Source organism: Caloenas nicobarica, chromosome 28 (assembly GCF_036013445.1).
Source record: "Caloenas nicobarica isolate bCalNic1 chromosome 28, bCalNic1.hap1, whole genome shotgun sequence".
In the NCBI taxonomy this organism is placed as follows: domain Eukaryota; kingdom Metazoa; phylum Chordata; class Aves; order Columbiformes; family Columbidae; genus Caloenas; species Caloenas nicobarica.
The window spans coordinates 4,328,859-4,349,261 of record NC_088272.1 but is presented as its reverse complement, the minus strand read 5'-3'; the positions used below and the strand labels follow the sequence as shown (position 1 = coordinate 4,349,261).

General features: G+C 51.4%; 1 protein-coding gene across 1 annotated transcript; it reads left to right on the top strand.

The window, feature by feature from the left end:
* Positions 1 to 3,717: 3,717 nt before the first annotated feature.
* LOC135999484 (olfactory receptor 14J1-like) lies at positions 3,718 to 10,842 on the top strand. The gene is made up of 2 exons (XM_065653052.1): positions 3,718 to 4,623; positions 10,837 to 10,842. The coding sequence occupies exons 1-2, from the start codon at positions 3,718 to 3,720 to the stop codon at positions 10,840 to 10,842; spliced, it is 912 nt and encodes a 303-aa protein (XP_065509124.1).
* The last annotated feature ends 9,561 nt before the right edge of the window (positions 10,843 to 20,403 follow it).

The window sequence follows — 20,403 nt, the reverse complement described above, 5'->3', positions numbered from 1 at the left end:
GACAGCATCATTCAGGCTGGATGGGATCTCAGGAGGTGTCTTGACCAACCTCCTGCTCAAAGCAGGGTCAGACCAGACTACTCAGGGTTTTATCCTACCTTATACAGAAGAATACTGCACGGGATGATGCTGAATGCCTTGCTGACTTCAGGTAACGGACCATCAATGTTCTCCCCGCATCCAGCAACACAGTCCTTTCCTCACAGAAAGCAAAGAGGATGGACAGGGACAACCTGCCCTGGGTAAACCCTGTCACCTTCTCTTTCACACACCCAGAAATGGGGTCAGGGTGGACATGCTCTGGGACACAGCCTTTAGTTACCCTGCTCACTGTCCTGGTTTTATCAGAAACAAGTTACTCTTTTAGTGAATTTCCCTGTCATCTAAAGTCTTCTTACTAACTGCAGTTTTCCTGAAAGTTAGATACATGTTTTGGTAGACATAGCAATGGAATGCAAGGTCATTGATAATGATGCATCTCGCGAGATGTGCAAGCAGGAGGTGAACTGAAAATTGACCAACTAAAGTATTCGACCCCATTAACGTCATATTTCATATAAAAGTGGGGGATCACGAGGATCTCGTCCCTGTTTTCCTTATGGCCAGTATTGGGAGAGGACCTTGCAAGTTGTCCCTGCAAACAGAGGGCTAGTGGCAGACTGAATCCAGCTCCGGTTGGCTGCAGTGTCCAGCCCAGGACTTCGGGTGCCGGCCCCACATCTGCCGGAGCAGTTGCTGGGACTTTCAAGATTGGTTTTGTATATTTTGTATTATTTTCTCTATTTCATATTAGTAGCATTAGTAAAACATTTTTAATTTTTCCAACTCTCTTGTCTCTGTCCTTCTTCCTCCTCCCAATTGCCTGTCCTTAGTGGGATGAGGGGAGAGGGAGGGGCTGAAGGGGGAAGGGGTGGAAGAGGGAGTTAACAATACATCTGCCACGGTTTTATTTTCACCCCGCAAGCAAACCACAGCACTCAACCATTGGCCATTTCGAAAAGTGCACACGATGTGTGAGAGCTGCCAGTGGTCAGGGAGTCCCCCCAGTCTCCATGAGCTTTCAAAGATGGTGGAGAGTGGCCTCCCTGTGACATGGTCCTGCTGTCTCAGCTCCTGGGATGCTGCCCCTCCTGTCCCATAGACTGGAAAGGATTGTGTTAGTTCCAGTGACCCCTGACTTGATCCCCATCCACTGCTGGTTGTTCTCCAGATTCCTGCCTCAAGTCACAGAGGCCTGGGAGACCTTGCTGGTGAAGATGGAGGACCAGAGACACAGAGAATATCACTTCTTTCCCTTATTGAATTCATCAGTAACTACAAGTTGTTTGTTTCTCCTTTAACTGTTCCTGCAGTAGTAATAGCTCATTATGGGGCCCTTGAATTGCCTTACAGGTCTAGACTGAGTTTTGCTCTGGACTGTTGCTGTGCTTGGAGGCTGCTGTCCTTGCAGACCAGATGAACTAACTTCTGCCACCCTGCCTTGGCAGTTTATTCCATCCGTGTCACAGCTCTGTCTGCAACACTGACAGCTCCAGCTCCCCCAGTCAGGTCCCTGGCTGAGGTCATTGCCTCACATCTGGGCTGAACCACCCCAGCTGTGGCACCAGGAAACCACTGACCTGCCCCATGGAAACCTGGTACCAAGTGTCCAAGATCCCATGTGTTCAAATGCTTTGCTTCAGAGCACAGACATGAATGGCCAGAAGATTGCTGATTGTCTCTCTAGATCTAGGAGTATAAACCCAGTATATAATCCCTAAATTCATTCCGGTGAACATATTCCTCCCCCAGTTTGCAGAAATTAGATCCTTTGGTGTAACCTTTCTGGTGTCCTGTCTAATAATGGGACAAGAAAAGCTGATTCTCATACCAATTTATTTTCTAATAGGAAGAATACAATGCTGTCAAGAAGTGTCTCTGCAGAGGAGAGAGAATACATCAGTGAGTACTTCAGGCTGTTTGAAAGGATGTGCCCCTGGAGCCCCAGGGACAGCTGGAGGGAGACCAGAGGGGACAGAGAAAGGGACATCGTGGGCTGCTCCTGTGCTGCTGAGCTGGGCTGGGCTCCTGGGACAGAGGGAGCTCATGGCAAGCGGCAGCACTGCAGAGAGACAGCTCTGCCCAGGAGCAGCTCCTCTGCAAAGCGCAGCAGGGCTGAGGGCTCTGCCTGCAGCACCGAGGGCAGAGGAGCCAGGGAGAGACAGGGAAACGCAGTCTGGGGTGGGAGGATGCTGAGAGATCACTGTGGGAGAAATCTTCGCAGATATGATGCCTGTGGCTGCAGGGCATTGCATCTGCAAATCATGGTAGTATCTCAGAAAGCTGTCACATTGCAGAGCCTGCAAGAGACGTAAGTAAAACTCTCAGAGATTCTCTGATGCAAAGGAAGAGGATGTGCTGCAGAGCAGGGATTGCCTTCTGCACCGTCAGAGTGACAGGACATGAATGCTGTGTTCTGCCAAGGATGGCTGTGGGGTGTAAATGTAAATGTGCAGGCAGGGATGCCCAGGGCTGTCCTGCAGAGCAGGGTCCCTGCACCCCAGGGCTGTGCCGGGGCAGGGACTCTGCCGCCTGCCAGGGTCAGCGCTCAGCCTGCCCGGAGACATCCCAACAACACTGAGGGGAGAAGCTGTGGGGGGAAGGAGCGACCCCCAGCAGGGCAGGGTCGTTCTGCTGCTGGCTTCTCCGTCGGTCAGGGCTGCTCTTCCAATAGGAGGTTTCTAGGAGAAGATCTATACAGGTATTACTACAAAGATAAGGAGTTTTCCCAAGTCTGTCCTTTCAGTTTCCTATTCCAAGACTTGGGGAGTGGGGGGATGGAGGACAGGATAAATGAAAAAGGAGCTCTCCAGTTTTAACAAGTCACTGAGACTCCTGAACTGCAAGTCTGAGTGATCAGCCGATCTGCCAGAGGCCTTGTAACATCCCTTCACCACCCCTCTGCCCATGGACAGCAGCAGCATCACCTTGGCTGGACACATCTGACTTAGTCTGACCTGTCCTTTTTTGCAGCCTGCAAACCTCTGCTCTCAGCAGTCCTGGTGGCTTTTCAGGGTAACATGGCAGTGTGATCAGCCTCCATCTCAGAAAGGTGCCAGCCCAGGGCAGCTGGAGCAAGACAGAGGGACAGAGCAGCTGCCCTCACTCTGCACTGACCCACAGGCATCCTCTGGTCTCGCAGGGCTTGCTCTCTTCTCCCTGCAGCATAAATGATGAGACTTTCTGAACATGCAAGAACACTCTCCAGGGGAGTCGCAGGATTGGACTAGATGATCTTTCGAAGTCCCATCCAATCCCTAACATTCTATGATTCTGTGAAGCTGTAAAAAAACCAAACCTTTCAAATTTCATTTTACCATCCTGTTTCATTCTCTGTCACTATGCAGATGCTCACAGGCCCTTTTTCACCAGCAGCAGTTTCAGATGACAACTTTGAACCCCTGGTCCGTCCCCTGCCCCCCGTTCCATGACCCCTGCTGCAGAGCAGGGCTGACTCCTGGGCAGCCAGCGGGCACAGGCCCTGCTCCTCACGGCACCTCCAGCCAGCACCACCCAGGGCTCAGCCACGGACCTGAAGGAAGGTCTGGAAAACGACAAGGGGGTGTGGAGCAGGGGGAAGGCATATGTGAAATGGCTTTGGTTTTTCCCAGAGAAGTCTCATCTAAACTGTCACTGTCTTTTCCTCCTTGCACAGGTCCTCATGCCCACAGGCAGCGAATGTCCAACAGCAGCTCCATCACCCAGTTCCTCCTCCTGGCGTTCACAGACACACGGGAGCTGCAGCTCTTGCACTTCTGGCTCTTCCTGGGCATCTACCTGGCTGCCCTCCTGGGCAACGGCCTCATCATCACCACCATAGCCTGTGACCAGCACCTCCACACCCCCATGTACTTCTTCCTCCTCAACCTCGCCCTCCTCGACCTGGGCTCCATCTCCATCACCGTCCCCAAATCCATGGCCAACTCCCTCTGGGACACAAGGGCCATCTCCTATGCAGGATGTGCTGTACAGCTCTTTTTGTTTACATTCTTGATGGAAGCAGAGTATTATATACTCACCATCATGTCCTATGACCGCTACGTTGCCATCTGCAAACCCCTGCACTACGGGACCCTCCTGGGCAGCAGAGCTTGTGTCCACATGGCAGCAGCTGCCTGGGCCACTGGGTTTCTCAGTGCTCTGCTGCACACGGCCAATACATTTTCACTGCCACTGTGCAAGGGCAATGCCCTGGACCAGTTCTTCTGTGAAATCCCTCAGATCCTCAAGCTGTCCTGCTCACACTCCTACCTTATGGAAGCTGGGCTTCTTGTGGTTAGTGTTTTAGTAGCATTTGGTTGTTTTGAGTTCATTGTGCTGTCCTATGTGCAGATCTTCAGGGCCGTGCTGAGGATCCCCTCTGAGCAGGGACGGCACAAAGCCTTTGCCACGTGCCTCCCTCACCTGGCCGTGGTCTCCCTGTTTGTCAGCACTGCCATGTTTGCCTATGTGAAACCCCCCTCCATCTTGTCCCCATCCATGGACCTGGTGATGGCCGTTCTGTACTCAGTGGTGCCTCCAGCAGTGAACCCCCTCATCTACAGCATGAGGAACCAGGAGCTCAAGGATGCCCTGTGGAAACTGATGACTGGATTTCTTCCGAAGCTATAAACTGTCTCTGTCTTCTTCTACATACGAGTTATAGTCTAACTCATTGCAGGTTCATCCTGTGTGCAGTAGTTTTTGTCTCTAGTTGTGTTTTTCTCTTATGATAATACTGTAATTCCATTTTTAGTTCACTGCCTGCTTTTCTTTTCTCACTGAGTGTCTGTGTCCATGAGGAATCATGCTCCCTGTGTTTAAGCAAAATAAAGGGCTCTCCAGCAAACTGTTTTCTGCTGACATCCGAACTCCAAGACCTTTTTCAAGCTGCAGGGACAGTTCCTGTGTGCATGGGTGGAAGGGGAAAGAGCTCTCGCTTGGCAGCCCTGCCAGGGAGCAGCAGCGCTTGGCCTTCCAGAGCTGTTCTCGTTCCACTCCCACACTCTCCTTCTCATCCCTTGTGTTGGTGCAAGGCCTGAGTGCTCTGGCAGCCTGGTCACCGTCCTGCTGTGTGTCAGTCCTGTGAGCGCAGGCAGGGACAGGCCATGGGCACTGCTGTGACAGAGCTGGCCTCAGAACGGCCTTTCCAGAAAGAAAGGTGAAAGGCTTAGGTCTTCATTCAAACTTTTTCTCAAGAACCTTCTGAGAATGTGGCCTGAAGATCAAAACACCAGGGCACAGCTGCACAGCGTGTGTGTGCAGGGCTGGGCACACAGCAGTGTCCTCTCACAGCCAGGCCTCCTGCCAGAGACCTGCAGGACCAGCAGAGCAGGGGCTGGGCTGTGCCCCTGTGCACTGGACACCCCACGGAAGCTGCCCCAGGACATCGTCATGGACTGGCCCCTCACAACCAACATTTCCAGCCCTGTCCTCTCACCCCAGCTCACAGGGGTTGCTCTTCCCTCCTTGGTGGGACACTGAATGAGTTGTTCAGCAGTCCATGTTGGCTTTGTACAGATGAGATGTAGGCACACACATCATGTACGTGAGGTGACATGCACGCGAGTGATCACAAACACCATCAATTATTCCTTGTTTTTCCATTAAGGTCTGTGGCACAGACAAGGTCTTGAGGTCACTTGATGTTGGGAGGAACACCCCATGGAAATTCACCTGAATGCAGCACTGCGATCTTCTTCCTTGAACTGAGGTCCCCGTGTCCATTCCTCATGACGTGGGACATCTCAGATGAGTGCAGAGCAGGGTGACACACCACAGGGCTGAGGTGTCTCCCGTCCCTTTGGGAGTGGCAACAGGAGGCCAGAGGGACACTGTGACTCCTGCCTCTGTGTGTAAAAGGGACAGACTCTGTCTCTGAACATCCCTGGGTGCATAAGCAGTCCTGAGACCAGCTCAGACACGGATGCCTGTTTGAACCCTGGCATTTCTGTGTGTGACTCCAGGAACAAACCCCACTGGCCCAGTGAGATTCATCTCAGCTGCTGGGACAGGCTCATTGCAAGTGCTCCTGTCTGCTACATCACCCTTGCCCATGATTCCGGATTGTGCTTTCAAAAGTGACAGCAGAATCAGAGAAGTTCTGAGGTCCTGGGGAAACGAGGATGTCAAACCCATCTTCAAGAAGGGCAGGAAGGAGAATCTGACGAATTACGGGCTGGTCAGCCTACCTCCATCCCTGGGAAAGGCACAGGCCGCGTCTTCCTGCACCAGTCTCCAGGCACCTGAAGGGCAAGGAAGGGATTGCTGAACTGAAATGAGTGGAAAACCCAGTGAGTCCCAAGAAATGCTCTGAACCCATTCCGGAGCTTTAGACCCCCGGGAAAGAGCTCAGTGACAGTGCAGCCCATGCAGTTGCATCTGTGTCCCTCACTGAGCAGCACAACCAGTGTGGAGTCACCCCATGGTCCTGCAGCCAACCTGCTCTGTAGAGCATCAGTGCCAGGTTGGGGCCCTGTGGGGAGCACAGGGAAGGGGCCAGGAGCACCAGACCAGATCAGAGGAGGGATGGGGGAGATCACACAGGAGCTGACCGGGGCTGGAAATTGCCTTGGAGAGAAAAATGCTGGTGTTCAGCTCCCCCAAGATTATACCCAGAGTTCAGGGTGCAGGGCCAGAAGTCCTTGCTGTCCTGGTGCTTCACCAGGCCCGGGAAGTAGCTGGAGAAGGATTGGTGTCCCCCACTTGCCATCTCTTAGTGCATCATCGCTCGTGAAGGGTGGCATGGAAAGCAAGTCTGGGACTCTGTTTCAGGATTTGCACCGAAGAAAGTATTCGCCCAGAAGCCACATCATTTTGCTCTGGTACTTCAGTCCTGGTGCTCATCACATGTCCTTAAGACAAACTTATGCACCACTCTTGTCAACCTTACCCCAAAAGTCACCCCTAGACAAGGCTCCTGAGCTGGGGCCGAGCTGGAGAACTGGGGTCCAGCTGTGACCAGAGGAAGGACAAGGCCTGTCCTGGGTCCTCTAAAGGGCTGGCAGCCTCTGATCTCCACCAGAAAAGGCAGCATGCAGGAAACTGTAGACCATCCCCAAGCCCATTGGAGGCCCTTAGGAGGAGTTCCTCTCTCCAAATATCCAGCCCAGCTTGTTGCTGCATGAACAACCAGGAGAAACTGCCCCAGGACCCTCATTCCAGACCCCATCTCCTCCACCCCATACAGGCAGTGCTCTCCTCCTCGTCACTGAGGTGGTTCCAGGGACCCAAGAGACACCTGTGGGGAGGAGATGTTGGGTAGTACAGTGTCCTTCAGTGCTTCTCATGGTACCTCCTGCTGGGCTTTGTGCCGCTGGTCACAACCCTCTGAGCCTGGCTGTTCAGTCAGTTCTCAGGGGTGCTAAACAGGAATATGCCCATGAGCACATTGGGCTGCACTGGGAGGAGCGTGGCCACCCAGCCAAGGGCAGTTATTGTCCATCTTGACTCCGCACTGGTGTGGTCACATCTGGAGCGGGGTGTCCCAGTGGGAGGTTCCCCACTCTGGAGGAACGGGGAGGAGCTGTTGTGTGGCCAGAGACAGTCTGGGTCATGTGTGGAGATGTTGAGAGACCCAAACTTCTTTAGCCTGGTGAAGTGGAGGCTGAGGAAACGTGCTGTTTTTACTGAGATTGAGTTAATTTTCTTCATGCATTTTGAATCTCTCTCCTTCATAGCTACTACAGTCTTTTGTTTAGATTTGCTATGAGAATAATAACACTGTTTCTTCCCTGGGATAGATTTAATTTTTTCTTTTAGCAGCTTTACAGTGTTTGCCATTTGGTATGAAAGGTATGTCAGAACTCACTGATATCTTGGCTGTTGTCAGGGAAACCAAGGACTTCTTTGGCCATCCAGCTGCAGATGCAAATTGGCAGGAGGGGACACAGACAGGACAGCACGTGGGTTGACATGCAGGCTGATCAATGAAATATTCCCTGTGATTAGTGTCATGCTCAGTCTAAAGCTGGAGCCGGCTTTTAGGGCTCGTTACATCCGTTACTTTGGGTTTTCTGGCTAGTTTGGTTAGTTCCATTCAGAAGTTTCATTCTGTCAGGAGTTCGATGTCAGTCTGGCCTTTTGCCGTTCTGCCATTTTGCAGTTGGCCCTTGGGCCTTTCGCACTTTTACTTTCTCTTGCTGGGATCGGCTGTTCAGGACCAGGGCGCTCCCTTCTCTTGGGCTGTCTGTTTGGCACAACTGGAGTTATGTAAGGGATTGCACTGAGTATCATATATTTTACTTTATGTATATTCTAGTATATTAGTAGTAGTAGTGTATTATTTTTATTGTCTTATTTTTTTTTTTTCTAAACCCACAGGTTTCTCCCTTCCCCTTCAGTTCTCTCCCTTATCCCACTTGGAGACCGGGAGCAGGATGTGAGCAGCTCTCATGGTCTTAGTTGGTGGCTGTGGTAAAACCACGACAAGAAAGAGTACTAGTAGCTTCAGAAATCTTGAAAATCACTTTCCAAGATGATGGCACTTTTTTGGTTTTTTTTTTTTTTTTTGGTAGAGGGAAACAACATGAGAAAGGAAAACCGTCAGAAACTGCAGCTCTGGAGGTCCAGAGTGGACCTCAGGACAAAGAAATGTCATTCTGAGCACAGTGCTAAGGTCATTCAGAAGGACTCTGGATCAGCCATGGCTTTGTGTTTCAAGGAACAGCGGGTGAGGATGGAGAGACAGCAGCACAGGTGGGGACACACTGGGGTGAGAACAAGGTGGGGAAGCGCATGGGGTGTCTGCAGCCTGTGGGGAAACAGCCACAGGCCTGGGACAGTGTAGGATGGACCGTGGTGGAGATGGCCAAGGGCGCTGGCAAGGCTGCATGTCCCTGGAAGTCACAATGTCTTTGTCCCCTTGGCTATGGCTGATGTCCCTGACAGCGAGGCGTAAGAGGAGACACATGGTTGTCATGGCCATGGCACCCCATTGCCTCCTTGCACCCCCCAGGGAGTGTCACACCATTGTCCTGCACTGGGCATCATCCCCACATCCCCAGGAAGAGCCCTGAGACACACGTGAGGGACAGGATCTCCCTTCCCAGGGGCAGGGGGTCAGGGCTTGGCCATTGTCCTTCATCAAACAAACCAAGGGTTTTCTCAGCATCAGAGCTGCCGCACTTTGCCTTTGCCTGATGCAATCACTGCCTCCAATTATCGGCTCTAACGAGTCCCTGGGGAGGCTTTGTCAGTAACAGCCCTCAGTGGGGCCCATTAATGCTTCAAGGTACTTTGGGCTTTGCTTCTGACTTGGGCTTCTTGAGGAGATTCTTCAGTCTGTCCTTGGGATCTGAGGTTCATGGACTCAGCACCAAATACGCCATGGGGCTCATTAAAACACAGAAATCTCTAACGAGTGATGTTTCTGTAATTTTCTTCCAGTCTTCAAGACTTGTAGAACTAACTGGAGAGGTTTCAATGGGACACTTACTGATGAATATTTCAAAGAAGATTTCATAAAGGAGGGTTTTTTCTTTCAAGGGTATTTTCTGTCATTTTTCAGTGTGTAGAAGAAGTGACAGCAGCATTCTGCAATGGACATTGATCCAGAGGGTCTCCTGAAGCCATCTGGACAGGCAGGAGAACAGTCCCTTGAGGCTGGACACTGTATGGACACCCTTGCTCCTCACCGCCCACCCCCAGTCTGCCCGTTCCCTCCTTGGCCACCTGGGACTGGCATCACTTTTCCTCACATCAGACTTCTGCACTGAGCTCTGCAGGTGGATGCTGCAGCTCCTGCACACCAGCTCCCACCTGCTCTCCTGTGTAAACACTACACAATTTCATAAACACTAAACCACTTTCCTCAACTGTGTGTGTGAGCTGGATCTAATGAGGTCCACCATCCACACGGGACATCCACACAAGAACTGTTTTAGACAGAGAGATAGGAAAGGATAGGTATAAACACAATTAACACGTTAACTACCATGTTAATTAGACTTCTGAAGAATGGGGCAAGTTTGTAACTCCCTGAAGCTCAAAGCAGAAACCAGAGAGTTGAGAGGCAACTGAATGACCAAAGAGCAAGTGGAGGAGGAAACCTGAGAGCACTGGGAAGGGCAAACGTCCAGACAGTCTGCTGGAAAGTTGTCCTTTGACATGGACATTTAATCAGGAGAGATGGAAACTCCTGAATGACGAGGGAGATGAAATAAAAGAGTGTTGGTAATAGAAGTACAGGGGAAGACCAATATTTGTTTTCGTACTCTTAGTACACTTCCTGGTAATTCACTTTTTAGCATTTTTTTGTGTTTCTGGTGGGGGTTTTTTTGTTTGTTTTGGATTTTTGTTTTAATATGTTAAAAATAAGCAAAAAACCCCAGAAACAAACAAACAAAACAAACAAAAAACAAAAACAAAACCCCAAACCAAACCACAAAACAACCACAACAACGAAGTGCACCTTTCCAGGCAGACATCAGTCATCAGTTGTCTCACCATAAACAGCCAGGGCCATTTGAGGGGCCCCAGTGCACCTGAGGTGCTGGCCTGGGACTGGCATCTATCACAGAGGACCTGGGGAGACCAGAGCACCTTGCGATGCAGGGGGAGCCTGGGCAGGGGTTCCCGGGGCATCTACACTGGCACCAGGTGTCTGTGTCCCTGGAGCTGAAGACGTTTGTGTCCTAAATCCATTCCCAGTTCTGGAAAACTCTTTCCTTTTCAAAGAAAAGAAATCCCCCCACAAAGACTTAAAAAAAAAAAAAAAAGAAAAAAAGAAAAATAAAGGGAAGTATTTTGACACCTTCCTTTGCTTTTGATCTTTGTCTTCAGTTCTTCTTATTTTAATTTTCATTGACATTAACTGACATCTGATGGGCCCGCAGGCATTAAGACAAGATCATTTTGTGTCTTGCATAGCACCCCATGCCCTCTAAACCTTCCCTGCCCAGGACTCCTCACACTTTGCCCAGAGTGTCACACTGAGGTGTTGGCTGGTTCACTGGTTGAGATGTTGGTTTAGATGGTCACCTACAGCACAGGTGGACTCATGGCCCATAATCGTCTGCTCTGCTCCAGTTAGAAACAGAGCCCAACATCACAATGGGACCGTAAGAGACCCGAGGTTGAAGGGACCTCAGGAGTCTGCAGTCCAACCTGTCACAAACTGGGTCAGACCAAGATGTTCAACCTTGATTCAATCAGAGATTGAAAACTTGCAAAGACAGAGCCTGTGCAGCCTCTCTGGGTGACCTGAGACAGCACTTGGCTGAGCTCCTGGGGAAAAAGCTTTTCCTTATGTCCTGGCTGAACCTCTCTCACCTTCCACCCATTCTCTTCTGTGCTTCTACCACACACCATGGTGAAGAGCCTGGCTGTGTGTTCTCCATGACCTCCTGTAAGAGTCGGTCTGAAGAACAGTATTTGCCTGAACATCGCCATCAGGGACTTGGAGAACAGATGCCCTGATAGAAAGAACTTTACAAGGACTTGGAGAGAGGCCTGAGGAAAAGAATTGTGTTGTACAGGTCTCTCTGACCTGGGGCTACAGGTAACAATAGCTGCTGTCCAGAAGATGATTTCACCTGCTGCCTCAGCCAAACTTGCCCCCACCTCCTCCCTGCTACTAAGGCCAGCGAAGCAGAGCATGCGCAGAGGCTTGACGAAGGTCTAGAGGTCACCCAGCGGACCAGTAAGAGACCCTTGAACCGAGGTGACGCAGGCGCAGACGGGTTCTGGCAAGTGAAGAGGGGACTCTTCGGGCCTGCGCAGTTCAGCCTGGATTGCGAAACAAAGGCGGTGATTGGCCTCAATCAACGGGAGAGAGGAGGGGTGAAGAAGCGTAAAAGATGATTCCCAACTGGACATCATTGAGATGTCCACACCAAAGGATCATGGATCATGACGGAGGACCGGCAGGATCCTGCTTTTGGGACCTGAGACCATAGGGACGCCTTTGGAACTCGTGGTGGTAGCTAATCCTCTTTTCCCCTTTTTTTTCTCTTTCCCTTTTCTCCACTTTCTCTATTGCATGCCGCTTTACGTGCAAAATAATAAAGTTAACACTGTTTGACTGAATTGTAACCCCTTGGCATTTTGGTTGCCTTAATTTTGTGCTTCGAGATCAAGGTAAATGAACTATCATGAGTCCATCACTGAATGGACTGTGACATTAAATTGGTGTCACGGACAGGATTCTGAGAAAACAGAGGAGTGCAGGTACTGTGTGGTCTGTAATAGGAGAAGAAAGTTTCACTCCAGCCACAAGTTGCCCTAACCAATAAGGTGAGAGGTGTCCAGAAAACAAGGGGGGCGATTCAGATTTCCCGCACGCCACACACGCCTTGGTGTTGAGCGCTCCAAACTTGAGTTGAGGGCTCTGTCTCTGGGATCTCAAAGTGCAAAAATGGGTGTTGTTCTCATGTTGATGAGAATTGTCCGCTAGGGAGAGTGAAGGGGCAATCCTGTGTGTTTGCGTAACTAAGTTGAGCCTTCCCGTAGCAGATTTTTGTCCCCTCCAACCACTCGGGAAAGAGAAGGGTGACACAGCAGTTGCTGTGCTTTCGTATAACTAAGTTGTGCCTTACCGAAGTGGGTTTGGCCCCTTCATAAAAAGAATGACTGAAAAGGTTGATAATCAAGATTTTTGGTTAGGGAAAGATCGAGACTCGCTCTACACACTTTTAGCAAAGTGATGAGGAATACCCACACGTGAGACCCTTAGTGAAAACAGAATATTTTCATGCAAATGAAGAGGATACTGACCCTTATATTACAACTAAGCAAACACCTTACACTGCCACCGAGCTGGCCAAGCTAAAGAGAGAGTATGGGCGCCTCCCCTAAAGAATCTGAAACGGAGCACGTGTGGCACATATCCCTAACTGGGGGAGACCAAATTCAGTTAAGTGAACAGGAAGCTAATGGTTAGTAGGGGCATGGAGTTTTCTTAACAACTGGTGACAGACGTGCCTCATGGTCCCTAACCCAGCGAGCTGCTTATTGGGCTGGAGGGCTAAGCCCTTTAGATAGGGGAGAGCCCCTGGCAATCACTGGCACACCTGATCAATTGCTAGAAAGTGCACACAAAGCAGCCTGCTTGCAAATGGTACATGAAAGAAAATTGATTCCCAAATGCGAATCCTCAATGATGCTGCCAGTGAGTCCTGACATGATGACTCCCTTGATAAGGGGACTTCAGGGATCACTTAAACCTTCAAAGGACAATCGCATTGATGAGCCCAGTAGGTTGGAAGGTTTGATTAGAAGCCAGGGTACCAGAAGTGGGAGCCAGAGAGGTGGACCTGACACTACCATTGATTCACTCTTTACCCCTGCCCCAAACTTCCCCCAACCAACTAAATACTAAAAAGGTGTGGACGTGGGGGGAAGTAGTACAAGAATTGATACATTATATAATAGGAAGTATGGCCCTGTAAAAATCCTAGATGAAAGGTCAAGAGCAATCCATCATATTGAAGGAAAGAATCTGCCCCTTTCTACTGGTACTGCTGCTGCTACCAGTGCTGCGAGAAGGCAGCATCCGCATATTAAAAGAGGAAAGGGAGAAAAACCTAAGATCCGACAACAATGGTGGTTTTTAGGAATTAAAAAGGGAGTTCCCAGAGATATAATAAAGGGCTTACCCCTTGATAAACTGAGTGAACTGGTATCAAGGTGGCGTAATCCAAAAGAACATTCACAGAGCATGAAAGAAGTCCTACCCGTTATACCTTCAGCTCCCTCCTCCACCGAGCATGAAAGTCTCTCCCAGAAACAGGAAAACTAGAACCTGCATTCCCTCCATTCCGCACTTGTACCTGAGGGCAGGACGTGACAGGCTGTGGGCATTACAACATAGTCCAGAAGCTTCTCAGTCTCTCTCGGCACCTCCTTTGCTGATGACCCTGTCAACTGACTGAGGGTCCCACCCCTCCTGCCCCCCAGCTGGTGCAGGTGAAGTCACCCTGCCCGGGGCAGGGGAGGATGTGACTGTCAGCACCTTGGTACCACCCTGGTGTGTACGTGGGGACAGGCACAGCGGGGCACAAAAGGTGCTAAGGAGCCATTGACTGCCCTATTGAAGCCTCTGGATCTCAGGGGGATGTGCAACTGCCACAGTGGGGCATTGTGATGTCACTGGTGATGTCACAAAGGGCCCCACCCAGGCACTCCTTTAAAAGCGGGACAAGGGGTGCAGAGCTGCATCCTCTGGCAGGACAGGGAGGTGGCCACTCCACCGTGACCTGGTCCTGGTGAAAGAAAAGATGTGGCCGCAGCCGGACATGCTGCCGTAGCCGGCGCCGCTACCAGAGCCGCTCTTGCTGCTGCTATGTCCCATCCCTGAAACTGTGAGGCCAATAAGAGCCAAAATTTCCCATCCCTGCACACCTTGGGCCACTCAGGGTAAAATTTCCTGTCCCTGGACCCATTAGGTCACCAAGACCTAAAATGTCACATCCCTGGACTGCTTGGGCAACCGAGAGCCAGAATGTCCCATGCCAGACACCGGATATCCCATCCCTAGAGACTTTGGGACCAAGACCTAAAATGTCCCATCCCTGGATCCAAGATGTCCCATCCCTAGACACTTTAGGCCACCCAGGCCCAGATATCCCATCTCTGGACCCCATGAAGCCTCCGAGACCCAGGATGACCCATTCCTGGACACTTTGGGCCACCAAGACCTAAAATGTCCCATCCCTGGATCAAAGATGTCTCATGCCTGGAGACTTTGGGCCACCAAGACGCAGGATGTCCCATCCCTGGATCCAAGATGTCCCATCTCCAGCCCCCTTGGACCATCCAGGCCAAGATGTCCCAACCCTAGACACTGTGAGGCCATGAAGACCCAAGAAGTCTCACCCTGCACCCTTTGGGGACACCAGGTTGTAAGATGTTCCATCTCCAGTCCCCTTGAGCCATCCAGGCCAAGATGTCCCATCTTGGGACCCCTTAGGCCACCAAAAGACCTAAAATGTTCCTTTCCTGGACCCACTGAGCCACCAAAACCCAGGATGCCCCATCCCAGACTACAGATGCCCCATCCCTGGACACTTTGGGCCAATCAGACCCAAAATGTCCCATCCTTGGAACACCCAGGGCAAGATGTCCCATCCCTGAACACCTTGGGCCACCAAGACCTAAAATGTACCATACCTGGACTCTTTGGAACACCCAGGCCAAGATGTCCCATCCCTGGACAGTTTGGGGCCACCAAGACCCAGGTTGTCCCATCTCAGGACCCAAGATGTCTCATCTGCAGCCATCTTGGGCCACCAAGACCTTAAATGACCCAAGCTTTGGACCCCTTGGAGCACCCAGGCCAAGGTGTCCCATCCCTGAACACTGTGAGGACACCAAGACCCTGGATGTCTCATCCCTAGACCCTTTGGGGACACCAAGTCCTAAGATGTCCCATCTCCAGCCCCCTTGGACCACCCAGACCAAGATTTCCCATCTCTGGACAACTTTGGCCACAAAGACATAAAATGTCCAATCCCAGACCCCGGATGTACCATCCCTGGAGACTTTGGGTGATCAAGACCTAAAATGTCCCATCTCTGGACCCCTCAGACCACCAAGACCAAAAATGTCCTATCTCTGGACCACTTGGGCCACAGAGAGCAAGGGTGTCTCATCCCAGACCCCAGATGTCCCATCCCTGGACATTTGGGCCAACCAGAGCAAAGAGGTCCCATCGCTGGACCCCTTAGGCCAAAGAGACCAAGATGTCTCATCCCTGGACACTTTGGGCCAACAAGACCCAGGATGTCCCATCTCTGGACACAATATGTCCCATCTCCAGCCCCTTTGAGCCACCAATACCTAAGATGCCCCAATCCATGGACCACCCAGGCCAAGATGCCAATTCCCTGGACACTTTGAATCACCAAGACCCAGGATGTCCCTTTTCTGGAAACCTTAGGCCACCAAGATATAAAATGTCCAATCCCAGACCCCAGATGTCCCATCCCTGGACACATTTGGCCACCAAGACCTAAAACGTCCCATCCTTTGGGACACCCAGGCATAGATGTCCCATCCCTGGACACTGTGAGGCCACCAGGACCCAGGATGTCATATCTCCAGACCCCTTCGGCTACCAAGACCAGAATGTCCCATGTACAGCCATCTTGGGAAACCAAGACCAAGATGTCCCATCTTTGGACTCCTTGGACCACTGTGAACCAAAATGACCCATCTCGGAGCTCCAATGCCCCATCACTGGAAACTTTGGGCCACTGAGACCAAGATGTCCCATCCCTAGATCCAAGATGTCCCATCTCTGGACCCAAAATGTCCCATCCCTGGACACTTTGGGCCACCAAGATGCAGGATGTCCCATCTCTGGAACTTTTAAGCCACCAAGACCCAAAATGTCCCATCTCCAGGCATCTTGGTCCACCAAGACCAAGATGTCGCATCACTGGACCCCTTGGGCCACCGAGACCAAGATGTCCCATTCCTGGAGCGAAGATGTCCCATTCCTGGACTCTTTGGGCCACCAAGACCCAGGATGTCCAAACCCTTGGAGCCCTGGAGCTCCCGGGCCAAGATGTCCTATCCTTGCACCGAAGATCTCCCATCGCTGGACACTCTGGGCCACCAAGATGCAGAATGTCCAATCTCCAGCCCCCTTGCTCCACCAAGACCAAGGTTGTGCCATCTCTGGACCCAAAATGTCCCATCTGCAGCGCCCTTGAGCCATCAAGAGCCAAAATTTCCCATCCCTGGATACCTTGGGCCACTCAGTGCAAGATGTGCCATCCCTGAAACCCTTAGGCCACCAGGATATAAAATGTCCCATATCTGGACACGTTGGGCCATCAATACTGAAAATGTTCTAAACCGGGACCCCTTAGACCACCAATACCCAAGATGTCCCATCCTTGGACACTTTGGGGACAATAAGACCAAGGACATCCCTTCTCTGTACTCAAGATGTCCCATTTGCAGCCATCTTGAGCCATCAAGATGTTAAATGCCCCAACCCACGGACCACCCAGGCCAGGATGTCCCATCCCTGGATGCTGTGAGGCCACAAGACCCAGGATGTCCCATCTCTGGACCCCTTCGACTACCGAGATCAGGATGTCCCATGTCCAACCATCTTGGGACACCAAGACCAAGATGTCCCATCCCTGGACCACCTGGGCCACCCAGACCCAGGATATCTCATCCCTGGACTCAAATTGTCCCATCTCCAGCCTCCTTGGGCCATCAAGAGCCAAAATTTCCCATCCCTGTATCCTCTGGGCTACGCAGAGCAGGATGTCCCACCCCTGGACCCCTTAGGCCAACGAGACCTAGAATATCCCATCCCCGGACACTTTGGGCCACCCAGGCCAAGATGTCACATCCCTGGACCCTGTGAAGCCATCAAGACTCAGGATGTCCTATTCCTGGACACTTCGTCCCACCTCATCTAGAGGGTGGAGAATCTCAAGACCCCAGCTATCTCCCCAACTTCACCCCCCATCATATGGAGGATGTTGAACCCCAACCAAGACCCCAAACATCTCTCCAACATTGTCCCACCTCATCTAGAGGGTGGAGAACCCCAAGACACCAATCATCTCCCGCAGTGTTGTCCCACGTCATCCAGAGGATGTTGAACCCCAACATCTCACCCAATTTTGTCCCATCTGGAGGATATTGAACCCCAAGACCCCAAACACCTCCCCAACTTCATGCCTTCTTCACCTGGAGGATGTTGAACCCCAACCAAGACTCCAAACATCTTTGCCAATTTTGTCCTACCTCATCTGGAATGTGGAGAACCCAGGACTCCAAAACATCTCCCGCAGTGTTGTCCCACCTGAGGAATGGAGTACCCAAGACCCAACCATCTCCCCCAACTTCATCTCTCCTCATCTAGCCGGTGGAGAACTCCAAGACCCCCAACATCTCCCTCAGTGTTGTCCCACCCGGAGGATGTTGAACCCCAACCAAGACACGCAAACATCTCCCCAACTTCATCCCTCTTCCCCCGGAAGGATGGAGAACCCAAGACATGAACCATCTCCCCCAATGTTGTCCCACCTCACGCTGACAATGTTGAACTCCAAGACTCCAAGATCTCCTCAACTTTGACCCACCTGGACGATGTTGAACCTCAACTGAGACCCCCAAACATCTCCCCAACTTCATCCAACCTCATCTGGAGGATGGAAAACACAAGACCCTAACATCTCCCGTCAACTCCTCCTGATAGGTGAGTGGAGGGGGTGGGGTGGGGTCTGTGGGTGGGGCCTGCCAGGGGCAGTGGCCACTGCTGCTCTCCCAGGGAAGTTCATCTGGATCCATTTTGGGGCCACCAGGAAGTTGATGTCACCCAACAAGACGTGTGAGTGAGCAGAGGGCCCAGCAGGAGGCATCTAGTTGGACGGTGTCTACTTGTCCATCATCCATCTGTCCATCCATCCGTCCCTCCACATGGCCATCCCTCCATCTCCTCATCCCACCACACACCTGACCCTCTGTCTCCATCTCCTGGTGTCTCCACCCTCATCTGTCCATCTGTCCATCCCCATCTTCTCACCCACCTCCTGGTCCCTCCATCTCCATCTCCTGGTGTCTCCATCACCTCGTGTCTCTGTCCATCTGTCCATCCCGAGCTCCTCACTCCCCACCCACCCGACCCTCCCTCTCTTGGTGTGTCTATCTCCTCATCCATCCATCTCCTCACATCTCCCTCTCCTGGCCCCTCCATCTCACAGAATCACAGAAATCAGGGATTGGAAGGTGTAAGAGTCGGTCCGAAGAACGGTACTTGCCCGAACATCACCATCAGGGACTTGGAGAACAGATGCCCTGATAGAAAGAATTGGACAACGACTTGGAGAGAGCCCTGACGAAAAAGGTTCTGTTATACAGGTCTCTCTTACCCTTGGGCTACAGGTAACAATGGCTGCTGTACGGATTCCACCTGCTGCCGCAGCCAGACTTGCCCCCACCTCCTAAAAGGAATGGTGTTCTACAGGTCTCTCCCACCTGGGGACTATAGCTGCTGTGCAGAAGATGGATTTTCACCTGCTGCCTCAGCCAAACTTGCCCCCACCTCCTCCCTGCTACTAAGGCCAGTGAAGAAGAGCATGCACAGAGGCTCTCCAAAGGTCTTGAGGTCACCCAAGGGACCAGTAAGAGACCCCTGAACCGAGGCGATGCAGGCACAGACGGGTTCTGGCAAGCGAAGCGGGGACTCTTCAGGCCTGCGCAGTTCAGCCTGGATTGCGAAACAAAGGCAGAGATTGGCCTCAATCCATGGGAGCGAAGCGGGGTGAAGAAGCATGAAAGACGATTCCCGACGGGACATCGCTGAGCTCTCCCCACCAAAGGATCACGGATCACAACGGAGAACCGGCAGGACTCTTCTCACGACACCCGAGACCATAGGGATGCCTTTGGATCTCGTAGTGGTTGCCAACCCTTTTTTCCCCCTTTCTTTTCTTTCCTTTTTCTCCACTCTCTCTATCACATGCTGCTTTACGGGCAAAATAAATAAAGAAATATTGATGATTGAATTACAACCTCTTGGCTTTTTGATTGCCTTAATTTTGCGCTTCAAGATCAAGGTAAATGAAGCATCACGAGGCCATCACCGAATGGACCGTGACAGGCCTGGAGCACAAGTGTTATGAGGAGCAGCCGAGGGACCTGAGGCTGTTTAGCCTGGAAAAAAAGAGACTGAGGGGAGACCTTATCGGTCTCTACAACTACCTGACAGGAGGTTGTAGCGCGGTGGGTGTTGGTCTCTTCTCCCAAGCAGCAAGTGATAGGACGAGAGGAAATGGTCTCAAGTTGTGCCAGGGAAGGTTCAAACTGCATATTAGGAGGCATTTCTTCATGGAAAAAGTTGTGAAGCAGTGGAACAGGCTGCCCAGGGAAGTGGTGGAGTCACCATTCCTGGAGGTGTTTAGAAGACATTTAATTGGGTTTCTTAGGGACATGGTTTAGTGCCAGAGTTAGGTTAGGTTGTGATTAGACTCGATGATCCTGAGGGTCTCTTCCAGCTGAAATTATTCTATAATTCTATTGACAAATCAAATTCAGGGCGGTTATTCCCTTTAATGCCAGTTACAGGCCTGCAGTGTTACGTGAGGTGCCAAGGCTCTCGCACACCCCTACATGCACTGGGCAGGGACAGCGATGGTCCTGTCCAGGGCAGCCATCCCCATCCACAGCGAGTGTGGGACAGACACCCCAGACAGCACTGCAGACAGATTCGGTGCCTTTGTGCAAGAAACTCATTCCCACCTCTGAAGCATCGCAAGATCTGTCCCTTCTCTATCCAGTAGATGTAGGGCAGCCCATGAATAGGAAGCGCTTCACACCGCGGTGTCCTTGCCTATAGCTGCACTTCCAAATCTCCTTTTTTTCTTTTCACCACCCTGTTCTCACCCCCTTGATAACACAATCAAGGAACAGACAAAC

What these genes read in the sequence shown, in the direction of transcription:
- LOC135999484 (XM_065653052.1), top strand. Translation starts at nt 3,718, where the DNA reads ATGTCCAACAGCAGCTCCATCACCCAGTTCCTCCTCCTGGCGTTCACA.